General features: G+C 34.7%; 1 protein-coding gene across 7 annotated transcripts in view; it reads right to left on the bottom strand.

Annotated features, from left to right (window-relative positions):
- Positions 1–26,492, bottom strand: part of GCC2 (GRIP and coiled-coil domain containing 2) — a 49,725-nt gene that overhangs the window by 7,131 nt on the left and 16,102 nt on the right. For 6 of the 7 annotated variants that reach the window (XM_081264413.1, XM_081264410.1, XM_081264407.1 and 3 more), the window contains 13 exons: positions 26,184–26,303; positions 25,603–25,767; positions 25,223–25,327; positions 24,129–24,291; positions 18,025–18,125; positions 17,851–17,928; positions 16,891–17,028; positions 15,984–16,105; positions 12,773–12,949; positions 9,553–9,770; positions 7,788–7,982; positions 6,328–6,482; positions 4,262–4,463 (listed from right to left, as the gene is read on the bottom strand). In XM_081264413.1, the coding sequence (XP_081120539.1) occupies positions 4,262–4,463; positions 6,328–6,482; positions 7,788–7,982; positions 9,553–9,770; positions 12,773–12,949; positions 15,984–16,105; positions 16,891–17,028; positions 17,851–17,928; positions 18,025–18,125; positions 24,129–24,291; positions 25,223–25,327; positions 25,603–25,767; positions 26,184–26,303 (1,939 nt within the window). The remainder of the gene's footprint in view (positions 1–4,261; positions 4,464–6,327; positions 6,483–7,787; positions 7,983–9,552; positions 9,771–12,772; positions 12,950–15,983; positions 16,106–16,890; positions 17,029–17,850; positions 17,929–18,024; positions 18,126–24,128; positions 24,292–25,222; positions 25,328–25,602; positions 25,768–26,183; positions 26,304–26,492) is intronic. The other variant, XM_081264408.1, reaches the window with a different exon arrangement.

Raw genomic sequence — 26,492 nt, 5'->3', positions numbered from 1 at the left:
AAATCACAACTTCCTCTTCAATTCCCCTTCACCCTAAATTGCTTCTCTCAAATTCTCCTTCCTGTTCTGGAAGACTTATCAGAAGTCTGCAGGGTTAGTACAAAGCATATTCCCAGCCCAGATCACTCTGTACTTTTCTCTAGGAGTGTAGGACACCTTCCTTACCAACTTCTTTTTCTAAAGGATTTTTCCAATGAGGAACTTCATTTTATAATTCTAAGCCAAAAGCAGTGGGTGTGGGAGGGAACAGGGCAGTCTTCATGTAGAAGGTCCCAATCCTGCCCAGCCTCTGGGAAGGTACAGAACTTCAGTTATTAGATATATGGTCAATGTTTTCATTCTATAGTTTTTTTACATTTTATTTTCTTGCTTCTTCATGGTAAATTCTGCAAAATTCCTTCTAACCTGTATTCTGGTTTATATATTCTCTCTTATATCATATCTGCTATTAAACCATCAGTTTTTGATTTTTATAAGTCTGCACTTCATGTGTGAGGTCTTGAGGGATTGAATCCAAAAGCCTGAGCCACATTCCCAGTCTTTTTTATTTTGAGACAGGGTCTCACTACATTGCTCAGGGCCTCGAAAGGTTGCTGAGGCTGGCTTTGAACTTGCAATCCTCTTGCCTCAGCATCTTAAATTGCTGGGATTGCAGGTGTATAACACTACACCTGGCTATAAGTCTTTTTTTAAACAAGTTATCTTTTATCCACACAGATAAGAAAAGTAAATGATATATAAAGATTTAATTTGTTTAATAAATTAGTGGAGTTTTCCTGTTCATTTACAGGATTTTCCAAAAGTAGGCAATAAAATTCTAGATTTCAACAGAACTCTTCTATTTATTTTATGAATAATTATTTAAAAAAACACTGTTATGGAAACTTTTAGGTTAGTTTCTTTTAGGTCTTTTAATCAACACATCTTAAACTTAATAGGAATCACTTGGGTTTTTATAGCATTTAAATTACATAAAACATATTAGGCTTTTAAAAGGGAACTGTTATTCAGGCTAAGTATTTTGATAATATATCAGTGTTCTAATAAAAGCTATCTTTGAATTTAAGAATACATATGTCATTCTGAAAATAAGTTAGAAATAAGTTTTTAAATAAAGAATGGCATATAAAAGCAAATTTATGATTTAGGATAACTATCTTACTAAAAATATACATGATATATTCTTATTTTGGATATTGTGACAAAAATACTCTTGTGGCTATGGTAATATACTCAGTAGTTAGCAAAACAAAGTTTACCATCAGTATTCAGACTATTCCTGCATCACTAGGAAGATGTGTTGTAGGAAAGCAGATTCAAAGAATCTATTAATACTAAATGTAAAGTATTCCTGCAAATAATTAGGTCTGAATCTTATCGGGCCTTTGGATCAGGGATTCTGAAAGTATGATCTCCAGAAAAGGATTATCAGCATCAATTTGCTAAAATGTAAAATGTTGGCTACAGGTGTAGTTAGGTGGTAAAGCACTTCATGTGTGAGGTCTTCAGTTAGATTCCTAGCACCAAAAATAAAGAAATAAAAATACAATATCATAGGTGGGGTCCAGCCATCTTTTTTTTTTTTTTTTTAATACTAGAAACTGAACTCAGGGGTACTTAACCACTGAGCCACATCCCCAGCCCTTTTTATATTTTATCTTGAGACAGGGTTTTGCTAAGTTGCTGAGGCTGGCTTTGCACTTGTGATCTTACTGACTGAGCCTTTAAAGCCACTGGGATTACAGGTGTGTATCACCACATCCAGCTTCCATCTGAGTTTTAATAAATGCACCAGATGTTTCTGCTCACTCAATTTGAGGACCATTCTAAATTTACCAGTTAGGATTTACAGGGGACAGAGAAACATGTTAAAGAGCATGAATCAGATGAGAAAATCAGTTGAAAGTGGTACATCTATACATTCTGGGTCACGTGATGTCTCAGAAACTACACAATGCTGCCTCAAAGATATTTTTGCCCCTACCCAATTGCATCTCGATCTAATCAGAGAGCCAACTTCCTACTTATGTACAACACTGGAACAAATATTGCTACCTTGGAAGTACCAAATTCTCTACCATAGGACAAATGACTAATTTCTTCAATTAATAAATGGCATATTTAATATGGGAACATGGAATTATTGTATACTAAAACAACAACAACAACAACAACAACAACAACAACAAATCTAAACATACAAAAAAAACACAAGCTGCCTGGTGCGGAGGTACATGCCTATAATCTAATTTCAGCTACTTGGGATGCTGAGGTATGAGGATGGCAAGTTCTAGACCAGCCTCAGCAATGTAGTGAGACCCTGTTTCAAAAGACAAACAAACAAACAAACAAACAAACAAAAAACTGGAGATGTAGCTCAATGGTAAAGTATCCCTAGGTTCAGCCCTCAGTACCAAACTAACAAAACAAACCCCCTTGAAAAACAAAATACATCCCTCCAATGAAAAACCAAAACACAACAAAACAAAGGAAACCAACCAAATGCAATGCATGAGCCCTATTTTTGATACTTAAAAAGACATTTGAGTTGGGCTGGGGTTGTGGCTCAGTGGTAGAGCACTCGCCTAGCATGTGTGAGGCCCTGGGTTCCATCCTCAGCACCACCTAAAAATAAATAAAGCTATTTTGTCCATCTATAAGTACAAAAAAAAAAAAAAAAAAAGAAAGAAAGAAAGAAAGAAAGAAAAAGACATTTGTATCTTTTTATAGGTATATGAAAATGAACTGAGTACAGATGATGGAGGAATTCAGGGAAATGAATTAAATTGTGCAATTTGCTTTAAAATCTCTAGTGCTTCCTATGTCTGCCAAAAGACTGACCACGAGTTGAAAATTATTAGGGATGGGTGACAGCTACAAAATACATTACTGTAATTTCTCTGCACACTTGAAAATGTCAAAAATAAAGATGTTTTAAAACTAAACCCTGGCTGGGGGAGTGGCTCAGTGGTAGCGCACTCGTCTGGCATGTATGAAGCATTGGGCTGGATCCTCAGCACCACATAAAATTAAATAAATAAATAAAATAAAGGTATTATGTCCATCTACAACTAAAAAAATACTAAAAACGAAAAAACAAAAGACACTAACCCTAAGCCAGGCATGGTTGTGTGTGCAGACAGTCCCAGTTACTTGGGAGGCTGAGGCTAGAAAATTGTTTTAGCCCAGGAGTTTCAGACCAGCCTGGGCAACACGGTAAGACCTCCATGTCAAGAAAGAGAACAAAAACAAAAAATGAAACAAAAACAAAAAAACTAACCAGAAAATAAAATCATGATGCTTAAGATGTAGTATGAAATCAGGAACTGTAGCAGCTGTATGAGAAGCATTTCCAAGTGTTTATACAACACACCATCAAATTTACATGAAAATTTAAACTCCACAACAGGACAGCTTTACAGCTTCATTCACTTGGAAAGAGGACAGCAGGATATGGGCCATATAACTGCTGTTCCTAGACTGTCTGGAGGTGGGAAGAGGATGGGGGTGAAGTAGGAGAGGAACAGCTCAATATTATGTTTTTTTTTTTTTTTTTAAAGTATGCCGGGCACAGTGGCACATGTCTATAATTCTGGCAGTTTGGGAGGCTGAGGCAGGAGGATTGTGAGTTCAAAGCCAGCCTCAGTGGTGAGGCTCTAAGCAACTCACTGAGACCCTGTCTCTAAATAAAATATATAAAAAAAAGGCTGTGACTGGAGTTGTGGCTCAGCAGTAGAGTGCTCACCTAGCACGTGCGAGGCCCTGGGTTTGATCCTCAGCACCACATAAAAATAAATAAATAAATAAAAATAAAGGTACTGTGTCCAAGTACAACTGAAAAATAAATATTAAAAAAAAATGGCTGTGGATGTGGCTTGGTGGTTAAGCACCCCTGGAATCAATCCCCAGTACCAAAAAAAAGTATGATCTAAAACAAAACCACATTCATATTCAACTCAATACTAGAATTCAACTCCAGAATACAAATCTAATCTCAAAGAGTGAGAAGATCAAAATAAGCAATGTATTATATTTTCCTGAGTGTTAAAATTATATAAATATACTATATGTTACAATGTCAACTTTTCAAATCTAGTCACAGGCATATATGATAGAATCAATTCAAGTGAACAAAATTAATTTAATAGCTACAATTTTAAAAATTATAGTATCATGAAATATGTGTAGGCACATAAATTGTTAACTTTAGGCCAATGGTTAGTGTAAGTTATAAACAGAAGTGGAGGCTCCTGTCACATACCTTGAGCAATTGTAGCAAGTTTTCCCTTTTCTTCTGGGCTGAGTTGCAACATTGTATCTATAACAGGAAGAAGCCTCTCTCTTTCACTACCTGGTTTCAGGAAAATGAACTGCAACAAGACATTCTTCAAGTACTCCAGGTTAGCAACAGACTTCTCTCTCTCTTGATTTCTTTCCAATCTTCTTATTTCACTTTTGAGGAGCTGTTAGAGAAATGAGTTAAAAATAGGTTTTACTGGTTTCTGGTCAAACATGGCAGACTAAACACATGCATTTTTCTTTTCCCTGAACATCTGTCTCCCCGTGACAATAAAGAAAGCACTAGGAGAGGAAAAAAGAATAAATGAGATTTATCAAAAAATTCCAAGAAGATGGGAAGCAGATAAAGGAGTAGAAGTGACTCAGTCCAGTGGCTTCCCAAGTACCACTAATTAGAGGAGGGGATGCATCCTGTGTAAACACTGAGAAGTTCCTGCCTTGGAAGCACAGGGCATCATGGAAATGGGGGCTGAAAACTGGAGGACTAATGGGAAATCTATAAAATGAACAACTGCAGACATAAGCTAGTACCATGATGCTCTCTCTCACCATCTTCTACTCTCTGTAGAACATGAGCTGAGGAAGGTAAGCAAGTTTGAAAACAGGCACTGAAGTAAACATCCACAACTTCTACTAACCTTATGCCCTTGCCTTGCTCACAGAGCTCAGGCAGGTAAGATGTTCACAGTGAACAGCACTTGACCAAAACAAAAGTCAAATTCAGGATAATGTGAACATTCAGGAGCTTAAGACATCTTAACTACTACCAGAAAAATGAGGTAAAGAATGATACAAAAAAGGTAGTAGGAAATTAAAAATCTTTGAGGATGATTTCTAGGTTTAAACAAAGCTGTAGTTTTTGTTATACAGTACTTTGTAATTTTAGGTTAGTCCAGGAAAGTCAGTTAACTCTGTCCTAAAATCCAGGGTCATTTAAAAGTGACCAGAGAGTCCAAGAAATCATGCAAGTGTAAATCGTTGGAAATACAACATTTAAATACGTCACTTAGGTTTATTGGGCTAGTCAATGATCTGTGAGATATAATGATGTTTTGATAGATGAAAAAATGTTTTATAGGTAAATATTGAGGTATTTAGTAATGGAATATCATATATATATGTAAAAGTACATAATTCAACATTAAAAAAATAATAATCTGACAAGGATAGGTGGTGACCCTACACAGAGGCAGGGCAGATCTATCTGGAGCAACAACATGCAGAAGCAGAAGCATGTACTTCTCACACAGCAGTTAGAATTTTGCCCCACCATTTACCAGCTTCATTTTTCCCCCCTCCTTTCCAGGGACTGTGAGGGTTAACTAAGACAATATACATGTAAAGTTCAGGACCTAAGTTTTGAACACGGCTCAAGTACCATGAGTTTATTCTTGGAGGTGATTTATCAATGAGCCAGGGTGGAAATATATCATGTAAGCAATATTTAACTGCTCTGAAACATTTCTGGATATTTCATGTTGACTTTAAAGAGAAAAAACTTCCTATGCCACTTTGCTATCTCTGCCTACCAACTGTGCTAAGTTAGTTCAGTGTCACAAACATCAGGTGAATAATTTGAGTTAGAAGTGCTCCATTGTTTAGAATTGAAGGACCCATGCTTATTAAGTTTTACTTAAGCATACGTGGAACTTATATCACTCCAATTTCTAAATCTATTATGATTTCTTAGAAAAAGTAGGAATTAAGAGTGTATATAGGGGCTGGGGTTGTGGCTCAGTGGTAGTGTGCTTGCCTAGTATGTGTGAGGCACTGGGTTCGATTCTCAGCACCACATACAAATAAATAAAGGTCCATCAACAACTAAAAATATATATATATATAAAAAAGTGTATATAGTAGACATAAAAATAATCAATATTTCTTTCCATCAGGAATCTAATATAGGGAATAATCAAGATGTTACAGATAGTCTGAAATATGAAGATTTAAACTTGGGTATGTGTAGAGGGTCAGACAATCAAATTGGTGCAGAGCATTCTCATGGTGGTCAGATTTTTATTACCTCACCTTGATTTGCTCCATAAGAATGGCATTGGTTGCTTCTGTTTCCCGAAGCAGGCCATTTAAGTGATCTGCGCTTTTTGTGGTAGAGCTGAGCTTCTGAACCAATTCTTCTTTGGTAAATTCAGCATGCCATACAGGAGGTTCTGCAACATGTTGTTCTAAGAATTAATTTTCACACCAGAGATTAAAGATAAAGATTCTAAATAAGAAAAACATTTAGGGGCTGGGGAAGTGGCTCAAGCGGTAACGCGCTCGCCTGGCATGCGTGGGGCGCTGGGTTCGATCCTCAGCACCACATAAAATAAAGATGTTATGTCCACCGAAAACCGAAAAATAAATATCAAAAAAATTCTCTCCTTTAAAAAAAAAAAAGAAAAACATTTATATATAAAGTATATAAATAAGTAAGAACTCTGCACTATTATGTAAGTCAGCTTTGTTTGCCATTCATTCAACATATCCCAATTCAAAGGTTACATGCTAAATAACACAAATAAGACAGAATCTGTGTTGTAATGCATATAGTTTAAAAAGGAATACAAGCCCTGTGAGCCTTAATTCTAAATTCTGTCAGAGCTTGTGTTTTCGGATTTTTTTTTTTTTTTTTTTTTTGTGGTGCTGGGGACTCAACCCAAGGCATTACACATGCTGGCAAGCACTCTATCACTAAGCTAAATCATTTTATCGGTTTCAGTATACACCTTCTTTCCATCTATTAATGTTCCATGAGCTTACATTATTTCACTTACGAATGAGGAAAGCTTTAACATTCACAGTTCATTTATATCAGGAATCTCCGTAAGAATCTTCTATGAGGTAGGAGAGGTATCATTATGCAAATTTTTATAGATAAGGGATCTGGCTCAGGATTGACAAGTAATTTTGACAAAAATCACAAAACCAAGTCTCACTCTGGAGTCTGCCACTACAACATCAGATCATTCCTTGTCACAACTACTGATTCTACCTAAGGGAACCATAACTTGCACTTTTCACTCATACAGTCAATGACCATGGATACAAATGGCTCTTATTCTAGGTGGTTCCAAAACTTCAGAAAGATGATATATTCCCTCCTAAATTATGAATAGTAACGTTCATTACAGGTAAGAACAAAATATACCAAAACTACATTTACTAGAGCAAATTTAGCACTACTTCATCAAGAAGAAAAACTGAAATTGTCAGTGTCTTCAAAGGGTAAGAGACTAGTTTATTTACTTGCTAATACCACTAAAGGACTTTCAATCATATATTTCTAGCTCAAGCGTAGGGTAGAACTAGCATTTTATTTTAAAAAGACATCTGTTTCACACTGCAGGAAAGTTTTCATTTGAATAAGTAGCAGAATATTGAAAGGTATTTTATTGGAAAGTAGCTCAAAAGGCTGTGAAAATTAGAGTAATATTAATTCAAAAGATAGTAAAATTGAATAAGAGAAATATTTAGACAGTGTAACATACCAAGTTTAGTTTCAGGAGAATTAAGAAGCTGCTCTAAAGACTGTGTGTATGTGCTGGCAGAAGATGCAGACTCAGTATCAGTTGTTTCCATTCCTTCTCCCTCTTCTCGGGTTACAGTGTGCATATCTAGAAGGGGTAAGTCTGTGTTTCTCCTTTCTCGAAGGTTCTTCAAAGGTTGGTGGGAAGAAGCTGGGCCTATTAAATATTTTTTTTAAAGGGTATGAGAGTGTTCAAAACTGATGGATTCAGCTTTTAACAAAGATACTCTATTAAAATAAAATGATTCTGGGGATGACAAAGGAACTTAGAGAACTAAAAGACAAATGGAATATGAAAAGAGAAGTGCTAAAACAAGTCTGAACAATAGTCACTGAATTTTTAAATATTTTAGGCATTTTTTTTTTTTTTTTTTTGGTGGTGCTGCCGATTGAACCCAGGGCCTTTTACATGTAAGGCAAACACTCTACCAACTGAACTATATCCCTAGCCTAAACATTTTAGTCATTTGAGCAGAGCTATTAATTGCTACCATCTAGCTATGATAAACTGTTGGATAAGACAAAGATCATAATGTTGTACTACTTATGTTCATTAATTTATGGGAGAGGGCTAAACGGTTACTAAATTTTGGTAAAAATTCTACCTATTTTTGTGGGTTAGGTATTTCCCGTCACTGCATTCTTTCTAACACAAAATACTGCTGCAGTCTGCTGGGCAGCCGATCTTGATGATGCTGATAATGAACACTTGTACAGAACTGTCATGTTCATACTACAGTTTCAAAATACATTACTTTATTGAGTCTAAGAAATCTGAAGTACAGAGAACTTTAATGACTTCATCCAAGGTACCATGGTTAGAGACCAAATTCTAATCCAGGTTTTTTTTTTTTGTCCCATGAAGTTGCCTCTACTGTTCTTTCAACCCTAAGTTAGCTCTCTGCCCTTTCTGAAGCATTTTCCTGGGGTTCTGATATTTCACCAACTGCTTATTTCCACTGTTCATTCCTAGAATACAACCTCTTGTGTGACTTATTTTTCCCTGGCTGATTACTTCCTATTTTGACTCTTAGTACATATCAAAAGTCTCTGAAATTGTTTTCTGACATTGACAAGTGACTTATAGCTGCCATGTTCCATTGACAACATTATCTGTGTGAAACAAACACAATAAAATTATGACTAAAGCATAGCATTAAGATGGTTGACAATTTCCCAATTCTTCCTGGGAGAATGCAAGATGTTGGGTTTAGCTGAATTAAGACTCCAATGAATTAAAACTTGGAAAGTTAGAAGTTAGAAGTCTTTTTTTGTGTTCTACTGTACTGGCCAACAATTCTACGAGTCAGTGCTGCTTCGCCCCTTGCTCTATCTCTTAATGGTTTTAGGAAAATTTGATATATTTTGATGATCTACAATGGAGAACATAAAGTATCTAGTGGTGAATACTAGAATTAGAGTATTTCTCATTACAATGTCTTGAGTCAGAGAAAAAGAAATACTCATTTACATGGAAGATAATAAATTCATGAGAATCAGAATTTTAAGAGGTAACACAGGCTGCTTTAAGTATAATCCAGAAGGGTTCAAATGGTTTAAAAAGGTTCTTAGTAAGCAGAAATTCAAAATTTTAATCACAGAACTGATACTGGTTGCCATCTAGTAAATTCGGACTTTCTTGTGATTTTGTGAACAACGTGTGTATTCAAGTGACATCAATATGTGAAAAACATGAACAACTAGTACTTCCTTGGGTACATACATACTTCTTGTGGTTGGTTCACTCTTGAGCTGGAAGAGTTGAGCTTCCACCTTAGAGAGCTGCTGCTGTAAAGTCTCCACTGTCTTTCTGTGCTCTTCTTGCAAATGTCGCACTTGATCTCTGAAGCTGTTGCGGAGGACCTCGTTCTGGGATGTTAGCTGACTTACCGTCTGAGCATGTTCAGACTTCAGCATCAGGTTCTCAGATTGTACTGAACATAACCTGAAGAGTGAAAGGAACTTAATTCATATATTGACTCAGCCTTTCTCAACTGGGTTCTGCAAAAGAATCCTGAGGACATCTAATAAGTGTATGTATGAACCAACTTGTCGCCTATACATCTATAATGTACTGCTGTGTTAAAATCTAGATGACTAGCTGTCCTCTAGTTAGAAGTCTTTTTTTGTGTTCTACAGTTCAGATATAGAGCCTTGGTTCAGGGACTCTGTTGTGTGATTTAGGCAAGGAAATTTCTTAGTGGTTCATCATAAAATAGGACTATATTTAGGGTATAACGTATACTATCATAATTACCAAAATGCCTATCATCATCCTCAACATCTTCCTAGCTTATATAACATCTTTATTAAAATAATATTTTTTTAAAGACATATAATTTTTTTAGTTGAACATGGACACAATGCCTTTATTTTATTTATTTATGTGGTGCTGAGGATTGAACCCAGTGCCCCACGCATGCAAGACAAGCGCTCTACCACTGAGCCACAACCCCAGCCCTAAAATTATGCTTTTAATTAACCTATATCTTCAGGTCATTCTATGTGGCAGCTTCCACAAATATAAGATTATTCTTTTCTCTATTACCATGAAAATATGAAAAATAACACTTTCTATAAAGAAAGTCTTAAAGGAAAGTATCCATTTTTGAGTGAATTAATATAAAACTTAAATACAAAGACTTCGTTTACTGTAGCTGCTTCCAAATTTGAGTGTACATCAGAATTGTTAGAGTTCCTCTTAAGAATTCAGACATCTGGTGTGGCCCAGCGGTAGAGTACTCACGTACCACATGCAAGGTGCTGGGTTTGATCCTCAGCACCACATAAAAATAAATAAATAAATAAATAAAATAAAGGTATTGTGTTCAACTATAACTAAGAATAAATATTAAAAAAAAAAAGAATTCAGACGTCTAGTTTTCATGCTACAGTCACTGAATCAGAATCTCCAGCGATAGCTCTAGGAATTGCCAACTTTTAGCAGTTTTTTCATGTAATCAGCATGACACTAGTTAGTAGACCTTACACTTTGGGAATAACTACTTTTAATGATTTACTTGTAGTTTTAAAGTTTTATATGTTTGGTTTTGATTAAAAATTATTTTCCTTTTGAGTTTTTTTGTTTCTTTCGTATTGGGATTGAAACCAGGGGCACAAGAAAGTCAAGGAAGAATTGTTAGGAAGTCACAACTTTCTAAGAGAATAAAGAAACACTTAAGAGCCAGGCAAGGCTTCTAGCTTTCAGGCAGTATCAATGACACTTCTGAATTTACCCATGTGAAAACTAGATGAGCAAACCCCTTTCATATGGAATTGGGATGAATATGCTAGTGAAAGTTCACTTTCCTATCCCATTTGTTACTGGGATGTTACATTACCTGGGCTCTCTGGATAATGTATGTAACAGGCTAGCATAATTAGCACATTCCTCTGGAGCTGTTTTTATAATTTCATATAGAAAAAGTATAAATATTCAAACATTTAAATAACAGAGACCATCAAAGAAAGTATTTTTGAAGGAGGAAGGCCAATTTTTAGTAGGTACTCAAAATATTCAATGGATGATTAAATACTTTAGAAGCATCAATTATTAATTGTCCTTTGTGTTAGCAATACTGGATACACATACACACACGTGTATTATATACATATATATATACATACACACTTATACACACACACACACATTTTTTTTGTGTGTGTGGTGGTATTAGGGATTCAGGGGATTGAATTTAGGGGTATTTTACTGCTGAGCTATACCCCCATATATTTTTATTTGTTATTTTGAGACAGAGTTTCACTAAGTTACCAACTCTAGCCTCAAACTTGCTATCCTCCTGTATCAGCCTCTTGAGTCGCTAGGATTACAGGTATGTGCCACTGTACCTGGCTAGCAATGCTTTTGTAATAACTTTTCTATAGTAAAGAAAAAATGCTGAAAATTTCTGATGTAAATATCAAGTAAATGTAATTATTTATAAGCTAATCTAATGGAAACCCTGCTGAAAGTAGTTAGAATGTTGGTAGATCTTCCCTGAAACTTTTGGTTTACGTGATTAACATATAAATTACATGTTAAAAAAAAAGTGTAAGCCAAGAAATCACTTCCTTTCCTTTTTCAGGTTAGGATAAGATTATGTATATACTATAAACACACTTTAGGCAGGTAAAGTACCCTAAAACCCTTGAGGAAAGACACTCAAAGAAGAACTCTTTCTCAGTGCCCTAAGATACAACAAATATTACCACCAACTTCCTATTATAGGAGGTCAAAAGTTCTTCTTTTCAATAAACTATTTATTCTGCCTATATTCCTGAAGTCTAATAAAATATTGTAATGATTAACAAGATATGATAAGTTGAAAATAGAGTTGCAAAGGTGAGCTGCATTTTATTTTTTAGTTAGCAGCTGTTTAATGTTTTCCTTTGGAAATGAAGAAAAATGCTTATAATTTGACACTTGGGGTGGAAGGTAGCATTTTCTTTCTTCTGAGGCATTAATTGTCTTTTGTGTTAACAGTGTATGTAAGTATGTGTGTGTATATATATATATATATATATATACATATATATACACACACACACACATATATATTTTGATATAATCCATGCAATATTCTATATAATATATATAATCCTTCCTCTTTTTTTGGTGGTACTGGGAATTGAATCCAAGGGCACTTTACTACTGAGCTATGTCCCCAGACCTTTCTATTTTTTAAAAAAATTTTGGAGACAGGGTTTTGGTGGTACCAACTATATACTAGTAACTCTTTTTAATAACACTAATATTCTAAAAATGACAAGTACAAAAACAATCCAAAGAGGGAGGCTTTATGGTAAATAAAACAAAGTTATTAAGCCTTTAGAAATGTCTACTTATTTTTAAATCTGTACTTATTCCAAGGAGCAACATATTAGTAGTTCTAGCAAAGAAACACTGCTGACTGCTACAAATAGCATTAGCGCTACTAGCAATCTTACTTTTCTCGAAGTTCCGCCTCTTTGGACACTGTTTCCTGAAGCATCCTGTTGTGCCTCTCCAGAAGAGTATCATGCTCAGACTGCAATGTCTGAAGTTCAGCTACATTAATCTGTAAGTTACTTTGGCTTTCTTGTAATTTGATTTTCAGTTGATCAATTAACATTTCCATGTGTTCCCTAAAATAGAAATAAATAGTTATAAAACATGAAAGGAGTGAAACTCCCTTTTGTGGTTTCCAATATATTTTAATAATTTAATCTTTCCATGTCCTACTCATTATTATGAATGATTCTAAAGCAAATATAACTATTGTAAGGATTCAAAGAATAGGATTAGATATAATAAAAAAAAGATGTTAGATTTTAAACCTCAGGTGCTACAGATTTACAAATAAGTCTCTGAATTTTAAAAATTTATACAGTAGAACATTAAACAGCATCAAAATAGCTTATTTATGTTATGAATTATGCCATTAGTTAAAAAATAACCTACATAGTTCTATATTAACCATTATGAGAACTATATTTAGACCAAGCTACAGTGAAAGACAAGACCTGAAGAAAAGCAGGTCTTTCTAGAGTTAGACTAAAATTTAGAAGAAAACAAATATTTAAAATCCATAATTTTGACACGATCCACACAATATTCATTTTTTTTTTTAGAGAGAGAGAATTTTAATATTTATTTATTTTTTTTAGTTTTCGGCGGACACAACATCTTTGTTTGTATGTGGTGCTGAGGATCGAACCCGGGCTGCACGCATGCCAGGCGAGCACGCTACTACTTGAGCCACATCCCCAACCCCTCTATTCATTTCTTTAAAAAAGACTTCTTTTTTGTAGATGGACACAATACCTTTATTTTATTGATTTATTTTTATGTGGTGCTGAGGACTGAACCCAGTGCCTCATATGTGTAAGGCAAGTGTTCTATTAGTGAGCTACAACCCCAGTCCTATTCATTTCATTTTTTAAAAAAATATTGACTGTATAAGAAAGTAGAAAAAAATGTAAAACATTTACATTCAAATGGTTGGAACCCAATCTTCAGGCATGCTCAAGAATGGCTCTTGAAAATGGTGACACTTTTTCCTAAGGCATCAAAATTATATCTTGGAGAAAAGGCAGCCTTTTTTAACAAACAGTGCTCAGAAAACTATACAGCAATATGTAGAAACATGAAATTACACACCCACCCCCTCACCTTGCACAAAACTCAAATCAAAATGGATCAAAGACTTAGGAATTAGACCAGAAACTTTACAACTAGAAGAAAACATAGGGTCAATACTCCATCATATTGGTGCAGGCACCAACTTTGTTAATAAGACCTCCAAAGTGCAATAAATAATACAAAGTGGAATGCCATCAAACTAAAAAGTTTCTGCACAGCAAAGTAAATGAATTAAGAACACGAAGAAAGAACCTACAGAATGGAAGAAAATCTTTGCCAGCTACTCCTCCTACAGGAGATTAATATCTAGAATATACAAAGAACTCAAAAAACTTAACATAATAAAAACTCAAAACAAATAACTCAATAAATAGACAAAAAGAACTAAATAGAAACGTCTCAAAAGAAGAAACACAAATGGCCAACAAATACATGAAAAATATATGTTCTAACATCTCTAGCAATCAGGAAAATGCAAATCAAAACTACACTAAGATTTCATCTCCTTCTAGTCAGAATGGCAATGGTCAAGAATGTCAACAACACATGCTGGTGAAGTTGTGGGGAAAAAGAAACATTTGTACATTGTTGGTGGGATTGCAGACTTGTACAACCACTCTGGAAAACAGTATGGAGATTCCTCAGTAAACTAGGGATGGAACCACCATATATGACCCAGCTATCCCACTCTCTGGTATTTTCCCCAAAGCTCTTTAAATTTAGCATATTGCAGAGATATATTCACCTCAATGTTTACAGCAGTATACTTCATATTAGGTAACTTATGGAATCAACCCAGATGCCTCTCAGTAGATGGGATTAAGAAATTATGGTTTATATACACAATGGAGCTTTACTGAGCCATAAAAAGAATGATATTAGGCATTTGCTGGTAAATGGATGGAAATGGAGAATATCATATTAAGTGAAACAGGCCAAACTCAGAAACTCAGAGGTTGAATGTTTTGTCTCAGATGTGGAAGCTACAGTAAAATAAAAGAAAGGAAGGGGTAAAGATAGGACTATATAAAGAACCAATCAAGAGCTAGGGATATAGCTTAGTTGGCAAGTTTCAATCCCCAACACCAAAAAAAAAAAAAAAAGAACCAATCAAGCCAGATGAGGTAGCGCACACCTATAATCCCAGTGGCTCAGAGGGCTGAGGTTGAGGCAAGAGGATTGCAAGTTCAAAGCCAGCTTCAGCAAAAGTGAGGCACTGAGCAATTCAATGAGACCCTGTCTCTAAATAAAATACAAAATAGGGCTGGGGATGTGGCTCAGTGGTTGAGTGCTTCTGAGTTCAATCCCTGGTACCTCCCGCAAAAAACTTAATCAAATATAAATTAATAGACTAGCAAAAGGAAGTCAAGTAGAGTAGAAGAAGGAGAATGAGAAAAGGGAGGGAGGATGAGAGGGAAAGGGGGAGGGAAAAGGAAGGGATCATGAACTGAAATCAATTTCTATTGCATGTATGAGTTTCTTGGAATGAACTGAACTACTACATTCAACCTCTATAAGAGAAGATCAAATTTTAGTCAAAGTGATGCCAAATGTTTGTTAGTAATTGTTAGGTTGGTTTGAGGTGGCTAAGGGAACAAAGGACCAGGTGACCAACACATGCAAAAGAACCACCAATCAGGTGTCTACAGAACCACCTGTCTATCAGCCAGGTCTCCTGACCAATCCTGGATCTCTGCAAGCTCCCCCGACCAACCCAGTAGGACAAGGGACTCTAAAAACCTCCCTTTCCTGTCCCAAGCCCTTCCTTCCTGTCCTAAACCCAATACAAATTCCAATCCGGCTGAGCCTGCGAGTCCTCTGGACCTGCTCTGTTGGATTGGAGGGTCTTGCCTGGGAAAAAATCTCAATAAAGCCTTGTTCAGCAGCCTTTTAATCTACCTACTTTTGGTCACCGGTCCCTGACCTTACAGTAATAATATATATAAAATTCTATAGTTGAAAGAAATCAAAATACGATTTTCAACCTACTTGGTGAAGAATCTGTGTTTCATGTTTTTTTTTTTTTTAAGACTTTACCTTTCTTGTTTAGCTCCTTCACTTTCAGCCTGAGACACAGATTTGTTTTTCTGTTGCTTTAAAACGTTGTGAACTCTGACTTTGTAGCTCTCAAATTCAGAAGTTATAGCAGCTTGTTCTGCCTATGATATTTAAAAGAAAACATTTTCTATTATAACATGATCCCATTTTCTTCCAGGTTAACAAACTAAGATGAAAATTTGTTTTTGAAAATGAATAGCTAAGATTCATTTTAGCCTCAATTAACTTCATAAAAAAGTACACTTCTGTTGGTCTTACACTTTTTTAAAGCCTTTCAAGGATATAATTTTGTCTAACAAGAAATTCTTAGATTTATTGACTACCCATAAACTTTGCAATGCACTATTTGTTTTGTAATTTTATAAAGTTCTTTTACTTATAAGTTAAATTCTGTGTCATCCACTGAAGTGATTGGTAAACTTCCACAACACTACTGCAAGATCATTTATATAAGAGCTGTACCTCTACAAAATTACTGTATCATTTCTAATTGTTTTGTATGTTGAAGACAAAAAGTTAGGTTCCTATGAACGAACACTCTATTAGAATGTCATTTTATAACTTGTAAGTCCTCAGATTCATAATACTTTTAAAATAAAAAGGTTTTACAAATAAGTGATTTTCTTTCATACATAAATTACACAACAAGATTTAAATGGAAACAATATGTGCTCATATTTTTCTTTTTAGCAAAAATTGCTATTCAAATGATTCTTAAGGTGAGGATGCACTTTGGGGTAGAGTAGGCTGAGCCAAACCAAGAGCTCATTCAATTAAGTGCCCTTAACTGCAAACCAATGAAAAGGAGATCACAGCCCTCAGTAAACTGCTCACTAGCAGTTAATAGAATCCCCTTGGGAAAAGGCTTCTGTTATGAAGGATACACCTTTGCAGCACGGCTCTCTTCCTGAAGTGCAGCCACTCTCTGCTGGTATGCACTCATTGTGCGTTGGTGCTGCTCTGCAGAGGTCTTCAGGAGCTCCTGAAGTTTGTGTTTCTCAGATGTTACTTCAGCGAATTGAATCTAAAAGGTAAAAGCTTTAAGCTTAGCTCTGGTAATTCATATCTTCACTGGTTAAAGATATTTTCCTTAAAACATGAACTTTGAGATAAGTATATATAAATGATAGAATTAAGTAGTGAAAAAATTTTAGGTATTACTATTATTAAAAAAGTAAAGCAATATGAAAAGACCATTTATTATGCTAAGGTGATTTACTTTTTCTTAAACCAACATTAATAAAGAAATCAATCTCCTAAATACCAGATTGCATATTTAACACTTCAAAACATTTTTTTTTAAAGAGTGAGAGAGGAGAGAGAGAGAGAGAATTTTTTTTAATATTTATTTTTTAGTTCTCGCGGACACAACATCTTTGTATGTGGTGCTGAGGATCGAACCCGGGTCGCACGCATGCCAGGCGAGCACGCTACTGCTTGAGCCACATCCCCAGCCCTTCAAAACATTTTATACACCCACACACACAAATATATTTTAAACAAATATATAAAACTATTTCATGAATTGCTTTGTGTCAATGCAATATCATTCAGAGGATTCAGATGAGGTTTGAGGCTATATTTATTTTATTATGAACTATATTCTACATTTATTTTATTATGAACTATATTCTTCAAATGCATGAAAATAATCTGGCCTGAACTAAATGGTTTACCAGTTTTATACTACCTGATTTACTGCTTCTACCTCCTCAAAATGTTGAGAAATCCTTTTTAATATCCTTAGAAGGTAATTCCTTACAGGATAAATAAAATCCCTAGAAAATAACTCATTTCAATATGGAATTTTTTTTTTTTAAATCTTAAAAAGTACAAGGAACCTTACTTTATAGACTTCCACTTGCTGTTGACTGGCTTCCAGCTCACCCTTTAATGATGCTTGAAGTATTAAATGATCAGTTTCCTACAGAATGAGAATCTTGGTTAAATTAAAAAATGAAATTATTTATAAATAAACTATGAATACATATTAAAATGCAAAATGAATAAATTAACATACTGCCTGCTTTGAATCTGCTAGTTCCTTTTTTGTTTTCACAAGTAACTGCTTGATTTTGGTGTTTTTTTCTTCATACTGTTGCACTGAAGACTGTAGTGAAGCTAGCATGGGAAATAATTTCAGCAGAAAGAGATGAAACAGTTTTTAATGAGTGAATATAAATATGTCAATGATGAGTCTTTTCTTTGTATTGTTACCTTTGTATTAATTTGTTTGAGCTTTTTATTATGATATATTTCAAACATACTTGACAGTAGTAACTAAGGTACAGTAAACTCCAATGTACCATCATCCAACTGAACAATTACTAATACACCCAATCTTATCTCACCAAGCAAGACAAGGAGTCAGCAAAGTCACAGGCTATTTTTGTGAATACAGTTCTATTAGAACAGCAAGGCTCATTCATTCAAAACAGTCTATGGCTGCATTTGTGCTAAAACAGTGACTTGAGTAATCACCACAGAGACTGCGCAGCCCACAAAGCCTAAAATATTTACTATCCGGCTCTTTATGGAAAAAGTCTGTCAACCCCTGACCTATACCTTACCTACTCCCTGAATCCCCTCTGGATTACTTTAAAGCAAATCTGTTCATCTGTAAATATTCAGTGTATATCTCTAAAATAAAGGTCTGTATTTGCTCTATCTCTAAAAGATAAGAAATCTACTTTAAATAAGTACCTCAAAAGAGAGTCTGTATATTTACAATTCTATCATATTAGAGGCACATTCCTATTTGGTCATCTGTTTTTCTTATAGTAACTCGACGTTTTAAAAAAAAAATTTTAGCTGTAGATAGATACAATATCTTTTTTGTCTTTTATTTATTTATTTATTTTTATTTGGTGCTGAGGATTGAACCCAGTGCTTCACGTGTGCCAGGCAAGCGCTCTACCATTGAACTACAGCCCCAGCCCGCAGATGTTTTTTGTGAGAGAGACTGTCAGTGAAAGAGAGCACACTGAGGAGCCAATCAAATCATAATAAAGAAGAAACTTTGCTGCTTACAGAGGCAAAGAAGGAGCAAATATCAAGTAGGAATAAGTGGATTAATTGTGTAGACCACAAGGAGCCTCTGCAATGAGCAGGACAAATCTGGCTGCAGTCTGTTATAAAATAAACCAAGACTATGTAACAGTGACTTTGTGGTCTCTGAAGCTTCAGAGATTTACAATTTGGTCATTTACAGAAAAAGTGTGCTTAACTCCTGATCTAGACTACTTACTTACATGGACACTATGTGGTTGGACTGCTGAAAAATCATATAAGCAATGATTAACTGTACAAACTTAAATTCACACACATAGATTACATTACTTGGCAAACAGGAACAGGAGTGTCTTTTTTTTTTTTTTTTTAAAAGAGAGAGTGAGAGAGGAGAGAGAGAGAGAGAGAGAGAGAGAGAGAGAGAGAGAGAGAGAGAGAGAAAGAATTTTTAATATTTATTTTTTAGTTCTCGGCGGACACAACATCTTTGTTGGTATGTGGTGCTGAGGATCGAACCCGGGCCGCACGCATGCCAGACGAGCGCGCTACCGCCTGAGCCACATTCCCAGCCCCCAGGAGTGTCTTAACTATACTTTGGTAGTAAACCTAATTCAGTTATTTCTTGGCAAATATTTATCCAATTCTGAAAAGTATTTTATAAAGTCCAAATTACATATGAAGTCTTACAAAGTGCTCTAGGAGTTATAATAAGCAAGATAGCACTATTTAAAAGTTAGAAAGAAAAACAAAAGGTTACATAGCTCCATGTTTAAAGGTTATATTCACTTTATGTGAAACTCTGAGGGAGATTTCACAGAACAGGAAGCATTTAGGATTAGAATCAGGATTTTAGTCTTAAATGCTTCCTGTTCTAAGATAGGCATGAAAGAAATGAGGAGAATGAGGTCATGAAAAGAAGAATCACAGTAGATGAAATATACACTTGTGGAAAACATCATGTCTCAAGAAAGCTTACAGCCTTCTTTACAACTGTGAGAATAATGAGAATTAAATTGAAAAGTTAGAATGGGACCACATGATGAAGGGGTTTGAAATTAAGATGAACCTACCTTAATTTATAAGGCAGAGTGAACAAACTACATTAAATTTTGGTTTTTTAGTTGTAGATGGTCACAATACCTTTGTTTTACTTATTTATGTGGTACTGAGGATCGAACTCAGTGCCCCACGCATGCGAAGCATGTGCTCTACAACTGAGCCACATCTCCAGCCCTTTTTGTTTTTTATTTTGAGACAGAGTCTCCCTAAGTTGCTGAAGTTGGACTCGAACTTCCTATTTCCCCACCTCAGCCGCTCTAGTCCCTGAGATTACAGGTATGCAGCACTGCACCTGGCTGGAACACTATCTTAATGCTTCCTTTTCTGCTAAAAGTCCTTAGCCAGCAATTCAAGGATTTCACTGTCATGAGGTTGGTAACTTTTTCCAGATTCTCTTATCATCTAAATATTCCAATATAGCAGACTATCTTCCCCATCTTTGAAAGTGAACTGAATACTTCACCTCAGTATTCATATCCTTCATAAACAGGATAAAAAATACATATAAAATCTGAAAGAATGTTGTTTTACACGATGTGGTACCAGGGAAAGCTGTTTCTTCATAAGCTTGCTTTATTATTGTGGATACTATAAACCTTGTAACTGATGTTTCTGCCTTTCTTCTGGTTTCTAGGATGCTAAAAGTCAAATTTAAAGGAGACCTCTAGCAAAAGCGCAGAAGATGCATACTTTATGTTTTAATCTTTTATCTGACTCAACTGTTGAGATCTATCTCAACGTTTTCTTTCATGCTAATTCCTCCTCACTTATATCTAAAATTGTAAGGTAATATCTTTGTAGCCACCTTAAATTATTTCATGGAAATTCTGCTTCTTCCCATAACTGTTAACAGTCTAGATTTCCCTTCCTGTCATAAACTAGGAAATGAAACAAAATACATAAAAAAAACCTTTTCTGACTTCAGACAATGAGCAGTACAGGACTGTGATTCCCTGAGAGAAGATAAACAAACATAGTAAACCTTGTTACTTGTCTTAACTCTGCACAGAAGCAGTTTCTGGACGGATGCAGGGATGTGAATCTGAAATAGAGCTGGTCATCTGAAATGCAAAGAACTGCTGTGGAAACAACAATAAACGGAGAGTTGTAATCTGGACAACTCTGAGGGATATAAATCAGATGAATCTCTGCCAGCCAGAGGGAAAAGACTTTGCAGTAGAACTTTGATGAGCACCACCTTGGTGGTAGGTTGAACCAGACCTATAACCAGACCTACACTCATCCTAAAGGACATGAAAAATAATTCATAAAAATACAAAACTTAAATACAAATAACTTGAATGTTGACGTTTAAGTTTTTAAATGAACACAAAAATATCTAGCATTCAGCAATAAAAAATTCACATCTAAATTTTTGTTTACAAAGAAGCAGAATAATGTTATTTACAGGAAGGAGGGAAGAAAAATGAATGAATCAATCAACAGAAATAAACAAGTGAAGTAAACACAGAAAGAGTGAAATTAGCAAAAAAGGGCATCAAAATAATTATTAAATATGCTCAAGAATTTAAGGAAAACAAACATAGAGAAGAGAGAAATGGAAAATATATTTTAAAAAATGGAAATTGTAGAAATGAAATATGCAAAATCTAAAGTAGACATACTGCTGAATGGGATTAACAAATACTATAGATCAGAGAATTTGAAGACACAGTAATAGAAACTATACAAAAAGAAGTTCGGAAAGTACAAAAATCAAACAAGCAAGCAATCAAGGAAGCAAGGAAAAAAAAAGGAATAGAGTATCACTGAACTATGGAAATATATCAAGTAGTCTAAAATATCTAATTAGAATCCTGGGGATGGGTTGGGGTAGTTTAGACAAAAAAAAAAAAAAAAAAAAAGGAAATAATGGACAAAATGTACAAACTTGAAAAAATTTTATAAAAACCCTATACATCCAAGAAGCTGAATAAACACAAGCAGGATACAAAAAAGGGAAAAAATATACCATAGAATTCTATACCCAGCAAAAGCATCTTTTGGAAATGAAGGCAGAGTAAAGACTTTTTCTAACAAACCAAAGCTGAAAGAATTAATTGACAGTAGCTTATGGGCTGCAAGATATAAGAAGCTATTCAGCAAAAGGAAAGTCATACCTAATGGAATTTGAATATACACAAAGGAACAAAGAATACCAGAAATGGCAAATATGTGGCTAAATACTGAAAAAATTCCTAAATTTTAATTTTTTTAAAAAATAGGAGTTGGTAAGTTTCTCCTAAGAGGTTGAATAATAAATAATATAGTATTGCCAGCAATTAATCTCTATTTCATCTGTGCTGTTGTCACACAAGAACAGCCAGACACTATAAACAAATTAACATGGCTTGTTCCAATAAAACTTTATTTATAAAAACAGGAAGCTGGCCTGTGGGCCATAGTGTGCTGACTTCTGCTTTAAAAAATAACTATTATAGGAACTGGGTTTGTGGCTCAGCAGTAGAGTGCTCACCTACCACATGGGAGGCACTGGGTTCCATCTTCAATAAAGGTATTGTGTCCAACTACAACTTAAAAAAAAAAGAAAAGAAAAGTTTGAGACTAGCCTCATTAACTAAGTGAGGTCCTGTCTCAAAATTAAAAAAAAAAAAAAATTTAAAGAAGAAGATAACTATTACTGGGTATGGTGGCATGTGCCTGTAATCCCTGTAGCTCAGGAGGCTAAGGCAGGAGAATTGTGGGTTCAAAGCCAGCATCAGCAACTTAGCAATACCCTGAGCAGCTCAGTGACACCGGGTCTCTAAATAAAATATTTTAAAAAGGGCCATGGATGTGGCTCAGTGTTAAATGCCTCTGGATTTAATCCTCGATACCAAAAACAAAAAACAAATAAATAAACCCAAAACTATTTTCAAACAAAAATAACAAAAATTTGAATTGAATTAAAATATGAATATAACATATTCATTCATGAAATGCAACTAAAGAATGCCTAAAGGGTAAATCATAGTTTTCAATGCTAACAACAGAAAATATTTTATGGAATCAGGTGTGGACCAGTTATTTCTGAGACAAGAAGACTGCAAGTTCGAGGCCAACCTTGGCAACTTATTGAGACTCTGTCTCAAAACAAAAAATAAGAAGGGCTGGGGATAAAGCTCAGTGGTAGAGTGCCTATGGGGTTCAATACCCAGTTAACTCCCACATTAGAAAAAAATTATGGTTAAAATGGATAGAATTACATTAAAAAGAAATGCTTCACTGTAAGGGTTCTGTGTTTGGGACTGGGGTCTCTGATGACTTCATGGCTGTGGTATGCTTAGCTGCTAGGAAAGTTTCTGTGCAAAGGTATGGAATGCCTAGCTGCTATAGCAATGCCCTACATGTGAAGGCTCTGTGCTACAGTCTTATCAGCCTAGACCTTGATCTCAGGCACACAGCTCCTGGGAATAAACTCTCTTGTTACAAGACAACCATAACGTTTCACCAAGCTCTGCTGAGCCTGAACCTGTCCACAGAGCAGTAACTTTTAAACAATGGACTTTCTTGAGAGAGACACAAAGCTCCTAACATTGCACATTGCAACCATAGTATGCAATATGCTGCATAATGTTGCTAACTCTGTAATCAGCCTAATGACACAATGAACAATAATGTACTAATGATGCCAGTGACCTAATGTAACCTATTGATATAAATAAAGCTGGCAGCTTGGGCAAGAGGCCTTCATGCCATTTTGCCATCCTGCCATTCTGCCACTTTGCCTCTGCACCTTGCTTCAGTCTCCTTTTGTTTTCATTACTATTTAAATTTTCCTAATCTGTTGACAATCAGCAAATTGTGGACAAAGATTACTTGTATCTTCATATTATTCACATAACAAAAACTTTAAGAAAAAACACTAGCATGCATTGTCAAGACACACAGTCAAGCACCAGCATGGACTGTAAAAACCTTAATGGCAAATGGTTTTATATTCCTTCTGGTCCTAAACAATGGTTAGCACTATGTTAGACACACCCAGTAATGCCCCTTCCCCAAACCTGTTACAATGAAATAATTTTAACATAAAGTGAATTTCATTTTACTCACTCATTTCTTCTTGCAGGTTTTCTTGTTTTTGTTTTTGAATTTTTATTTCTTGCTCCAAATCCTCTATCTTGCTGTTTTTATTATTTAACTTTTGATTTAGTTCTTTCATCAAACGTTCGTAATCGGCTATTTCCATATTCATCAATGTAGTTTGTTGGGCATCCTGCACATTTTATAAAAGATTCAGTTATTAATTTCATTTGTTAGATTGCTAACATGATGCTGTAGGAATTAACAGGTTGTTATGCTCTTCTACAATACAGAATAGTGTAAACAATAATGAAGAAAATAGAAGTTGGATACTTAAGTTTCTAATTTCATAAAATCAAATATATATATTTTAGCAGCTCAATTTTCTTAGCTATATTGTATTTCATTAAAAAAACTTTCATTAACCATAACTAGTAGTTCAAGTCTTGTGGGGACTCTTATTTATGAAATATTACTATTATTTTTTTGGTACTGAGGATTGAACTGAGCCACACCCCCAACCCCTTTTTAATATTTTATTTAGAGACAGGGTCTTATTGAGTCGCCAAGTGCCTTGCTAAGTTGCTGAGGCTGGCTTTGAACTCGTGATCCTCCTCCTGAATGCTGGGATTATGGGTATGCACCACTGCAGCCAGCTGAAATATTAATATTTTAAGTGGCTCTTATAGTACTTTTCTTTTGACTTTAACTAAATCTTCATAGGTCACGTAACAATCATGTATAGAAAATGATATATCAAATCAAACTCTGATAATTCATAAGCTCAGATTCTTCTGAAAAGACAGAGAAATGAATTAAAATTCCAATTTATTGGGCTGACAATTTATGAGGGTTATTTTAGTATCATAAACAACATTTAAAAATATTCCTTTTTGATATGTACAGAGTAGCTTCATAATATGAACAATGACATCAGTTTTCTTTTCTGTTTAGCAACATTTAAATTTTTTTTTTCGTAATTGTTGATAGATCTTTATTTTATTTATTTATATGTGGTGCTGAGAATCGAACCCAGTGCCTCACACATGCCAGGCAAGTGCGCTACCACTGAGCCACAGTCCCAGCCCATGAAATCAGTTTTCAATCTTGGTGTTTTATTTTACCTTTTTAACCAGCTCTAGTTCTTGCATAGTTTTCTGAAGCAGTTTCTTTTCCTTTTGAAGTTGTACCTGAAGTTCTTCGAGTTCTTTTATAGTACTGGAATGTTCCTAAAATTAAAAATACCCCCCCATTCGATCAACATTAAAAAAAGTACATGTGTCAGAGGTTATAAAATAAATCTGATACACAAACACTCAAAAAATTTGGTGACCTTTCAATATTTAATGAATAAACATGCAAATATCACATCTTAGATTCTCAAAATTAGAGCTGGCATACATAAAGCAATTAATTAAAGACTCAATTGAGTCGTTTCCTCAAATGATATTTTGGTAAAAATATCACTATATATACGTGAATCATCTCACAGGATTGTTTTTACCTTTATCTTCTGTTCCTTCTGAAGTTTTTCCGTTTCCAATTCTTTGTCCACCATTGCTTTGGCTTTTTGGACTTCTAAAATCTGTAATTCTAATAACTTGGCATTAGATTGTAGTGTTTCAATACGAGCCAGGAGATCTTCATTATCAGAATTTAGTTTTTCACACTGGAATGACAAATGATTCATTTTTGTAAACATGCAAAAAATATATTTAAGAGAGGAAGAAAAGGTACATTAATAAGAATATTGGCATATTGTGAAAAATGAAAATTTCAAAATAAATTCCACAGGATGACAATGTTAAGTTTCAAAACCATTAGTGTTAATATTTATATGGCAAAATTTATAAAAGACCAGATGCATCTATAAAGTAAAAGATGAAAATGAAAAACAACAGGAACAAAACAAATCCAGTGGGACTGAGATCAGAGCAATAAGTTATTGTTTTGTTAAATTCATCTCCTGATTCGGGGTGAGGAGAAAAATACTGTTCCTGATTGTATTTTAATTTTATGCAAAAAGTATTGGAGATTAAAATATATTAAAATTTTCATGTCTGAATTTACTCAATTTAAAATTACCTGAAGAGTTGAATTTCTTAATTGTTTAGTAAGATCTTCTACTTGATGTTCAAAATTACTAGCACGTTCTTTTTCCACATCCAACTGCTCTGATTGCTTATCATATTCTAATAAAAGATTCTTCAATAAAAGACAAAAATATTTAACTTTAGGTTATTATTATTCATTCAATAGGTCAGATTGTACAATCAATAAAGCCTGACGTAAAATATATAAGTCCATTTGAGATGTTAAATATTTACATATAAAAATGTCAATGAAAATGTAAATTTACATATAAAAATATGACAAGATAAATATTCTTAATAT

This window comes from Spermophilus citellus, assembly GCF_964194105.1.
Source record: "Spermophilus citellus genome assembly, chromosome: 13".
In the NCBI taxonomy this organism is placed as follows: domain Eukaryota; kingdom Metazoa; phylum Chordata; class Mammalia; order Rodentia; family Sciuridae; genus Spermophilus; species Spermophilus citellus.
This window is presented reverse-complemented; position numbering and strand designations above follow the sequence as displayed.